This window comes from Miscanthus floridulus, chromosome 18 (assembly GCF_019320115.1).
Source record: "Miscanthus floridulus cultivar M001 chromosome 18, ASM1932011v1, whole genome shotgun sequence".
Classification (NCBI taxonomy): domain Eukaryota; kingdom Viridiplantae; phylum Streptophyta; class Magnoliopsida; order Poales; family Poaceae; genus Miscanthus; species Miscanthus floridulus.
Window position 1 is genome coordinate 128,320,371 of NC_089597.1, and position 2,886 is coordinate 128,323,256.

The 2,886-nt window shown below is 58.1% G+C and overlaps 1 protein-coding gene across 1 annotated transcript; it reads left to right on the plus strand.

The window, feature by feature from the left end:
• Positions 1-232: 232 nt before the first annotated feature.
• LOC136524650 (uncharacterized) lies at positions 233-1,821 on the plus strand. The gene is made up of 3 exons (XM_066517933.1): positions 233-503; positions 1,446-1,604; positions 1,682-1,821. The coding sequence occupies exons 1-3, from the start codon at positions 233-235 to the stop codon at positions 1,819-1,821; spliced, it is 570 nt and encodes a 189-aa protein (XP_066374030.1).
• The last annotated feature ends 1,065 nt before the right edge of the window (positions 1,822-2,886 follow it).

Sequence of the window (2,886 nt, forward strand, 5' to 3'; positions counted from 1 at the left end):
CATTCGTTCTTCATTCTTGTGCTGACCCTGCAGGTGTTCTATTCTTAGTTGGAAGCGACCTGCGGAGGTGCCTACCTTGGCGCCCCTTAAGGCGCTCAAGGTGAACCCCGGTTCCACAGCCCACTAGGTGGCAGAGGCGCAAGCCGCCCTACAACGTGATGCGGCATCGGCAAGGGCTGACCCGAAGGAGCCGGCCACCCAAGGAGGGGCTGCTGAGGCGGCACCGACATAGATGGGGGAGGGAGCACCTACGCCCCATGAGGGCGAGGCCCATGAGTCGGATGGGGCCGAAGTGCCCTCAGTTGCCGAGGCCGCCGAGGTCGAGGCCCCCTTGGTCTCTGAGGCCGAGGCGACGGGGGCCAGGGCATCCAGGACCATTGAGGCCGCTGCGGCGGGCGCCGGAGCCCCTGAGACCACTAAGGCTGATGTGATCATAGTGAGGCCGTCAGCCCAGGAAGTGGAGATGAAGGCGGCGGAGGCCTCGGTGGCACCCTTGGTTCAAGGTCCGCCGTTGTTGTGGGAGAGCGCCCGGGAGGTGGAGGTCCTTCCAAACTCCTCCGGCGATACTTCCCGGGCGTAGGAGATGGCCAACGCTGAGGTGGCTAGCGCCGTGGAACAGCCGGTTCTGACCCTAGGCGAGGGAAGCTCGGCCCTCACGCGGGTATGACCCAAGCCCCACGGGTAGGATTACCCACGTGTCCTGTGGCAGAGCTGGGATGACCCTAAGGCGGAGCCTCTGTTCGCCCTCGAGGATGCGGCCAAGGGCAGGCACTAGGACACCTTCGAGTAGTACCACCAACTGGTGGAGTGGTCACTATGGACGGCGTTGTCCATAGTGGCCGACGATCTACCCGAGGTCGCCCAGGTTCGTGCTTTCTTTTCTCACGCGGTGTTGTCTTTTTTCAAGTTTCCTTATAGGGATTGACCCCTGTTCTATTTCCCCCAGGAGCTCGAGACCCAGTCCCTTGGGAAGTCGGTCTTTCTCTAGCGGGAGAGGGACATCTGGGACCAGCTTCAGCAGTAGAAGGGCCTTCTTGCCAGCGCCAATGAGCTCTTATCGGCGTGGAGCACGGAGGTGGAGGACCTCCGCCTTCGCTGTGCCAATGCGAAGGTTGAGGCGGCCATGGCCTAGGAGCAGGTCGCCCCTCTGGCGGCGCGGGTCAAGGAGTTGGAGGAGGAGCTCACCTGCGTGGCCGGTGATCGGGATGCCTTTAGGTCTCGAGCCGAAGATGCCACGGCCTCGGGCAAGGCCCTTGCTGGGTAGCTAGGAGCAGAGCAAAGTGTGCACCAGCTGATGAAAGGCGCCTTGGATGAGACCCTTACGGTGGTTGAGTCCTCCCGGACTGAGGCTGTGGTCTAGAGGGGAAAGGCCGAGGGTGAGTCCTATTCCCCTCGTTTTATTCGCTTTTCTTGTATTCGCCCCCTAATTCTCTGGTGTGATGCAGAGCTAGGGAGAGAGGCTTCTAGGGCGGCCGAGGCTACTCGGGTTGAGGCCCAGCGCCTGAAGGAGAAGGCTGAGGCTTCCCGGGCTGAGGCCCTGCACTGGAAGGAGAAAGCCAAGGCCTCTCGGGTTGAGGCCCAACGCTGGGAGCAGAAGGCCAAGGGTGAGTCCCATAGGCTTCCATCCCTATTTGGCTTGTTTTCCTTTGTGCTCAACCCCATTCCATTTCATGTGGCGCAGAGTCAGAGGCGGAGGTCACCCGAGCAGCCGAGGCTTCCATCGCGGGGCAGGCGATGCTCGAGACCGAGATCGGGGAGCATGACGCGCTGAAGGGTGCCATCCGTACCACCTGTGAGGCCCTAGGGGTTGAGGGGGTTTAGTCAGGCAGCTCCCTTGGGAGCTGTCTGATTGCATTGAGCGGTCAAGTGCGCGAGCGGCTTCGAGGAGCACTGCATACGGGTGTCAAGCGCATGCTAGCCGTCATCGCCTTACACTACATCGGCGTTGACCTCCAAGCCATCAGTGATGGCTACGTCCTACCCAATGATGACAAGGAGGCCGACGCAGTGGTGAGGTGGCAGAAGGCCCCGGCATGACGCTAGCAACGTTGTTCGAAGAGGAGGTGGTCCCTCCCCCACCGTCTGCCGATGCTGGAGGCCCTAAGACTTGACCTAGGCCCAAGAGGCCATGTAAATAGAATAGGGATTAACCTTGTATCGTGATGCTTGTGGCCGTCGAGGCATCTTTTTAAAGTACTCGTGTTTCTTAGTCATTTTTCTTGTGTTTTCGAGCCTCTGCCCTCTGTTGTTTCTGATCAGATTTCTTTTGCAAAAAAACCTCCTCGGAACCTAAGCCATTCCTTGGGCAAAAGGTGGTGAGGGAGTGCCGTAGCCTAGGGGCATAGGCCATCTCATGACTCTACCGGCCTTCTGTCCCTGGAAGAGACTTTTTGGTCCTTGGGTTTTTTACAACCGATTTGTCAGAGCGTGCTAGAGAGTTTGGCGTAGGAGTTTTTTCAAAAACGACTTAGAAAAAGGTGCGTGGGACTTAGGGGGAAGTCCCCCATCTAACCCTTGAGGGAGGCTTGGTTCTGCAGAGGCAGAGCCGAGTCTCCCTTATGGTGTTATCGTATTGCCGAGACCCACGATGGGCTCGGGGGGGTTTCTCGAAAAATTAGAACAACTAAAGAACGCTTCTCAATTGTATTCCAAGAAACAATATATACAATGCTTGGAAATTTAAGGGTAAAAGTGACGTAGCTGTTCTATGTTCCAAGCGTTGGTGAAGATTTCGCCCCTCTCGTTAGCTAGCTTGTAGGTCCCGGGCTTCAGCACTTGGGCGACGATGTATGGTCCTTCCCATGGTGGGGTCAGCTTGTGGCGGCCCTTGTTGCTCTATGTCAGCCTCAACACCAGGTCACCTACCTTCAAGTCTCGGCTTCGAAT

Excerpts from the sequence above, each read along its gene's own strand:
- LOC136524650 (XM_066517933.1), top strand. The coding sequence starts at position 233 with ATGGGGGAGGGAGCACCTACGCCCCATGAGGGCGAGGCCCATGAGTCG. Across the intron at positions 504-1,445 it reads GGTGGCACCCTTGGTTCAAG|AGCTAGGGAGAGAGGCTTCT; the intron begins GTCCGCCGTTGT and ends GGTGTGATGCAG. Across the intron at positions 1,605-1,681 it reads CTGGGAGCAGAAGGCCAAGG|AGTCAGAGGCGGAGGTCACC; the intron begins GTGAGTCCCATA and ends CATGTGGCGCAG.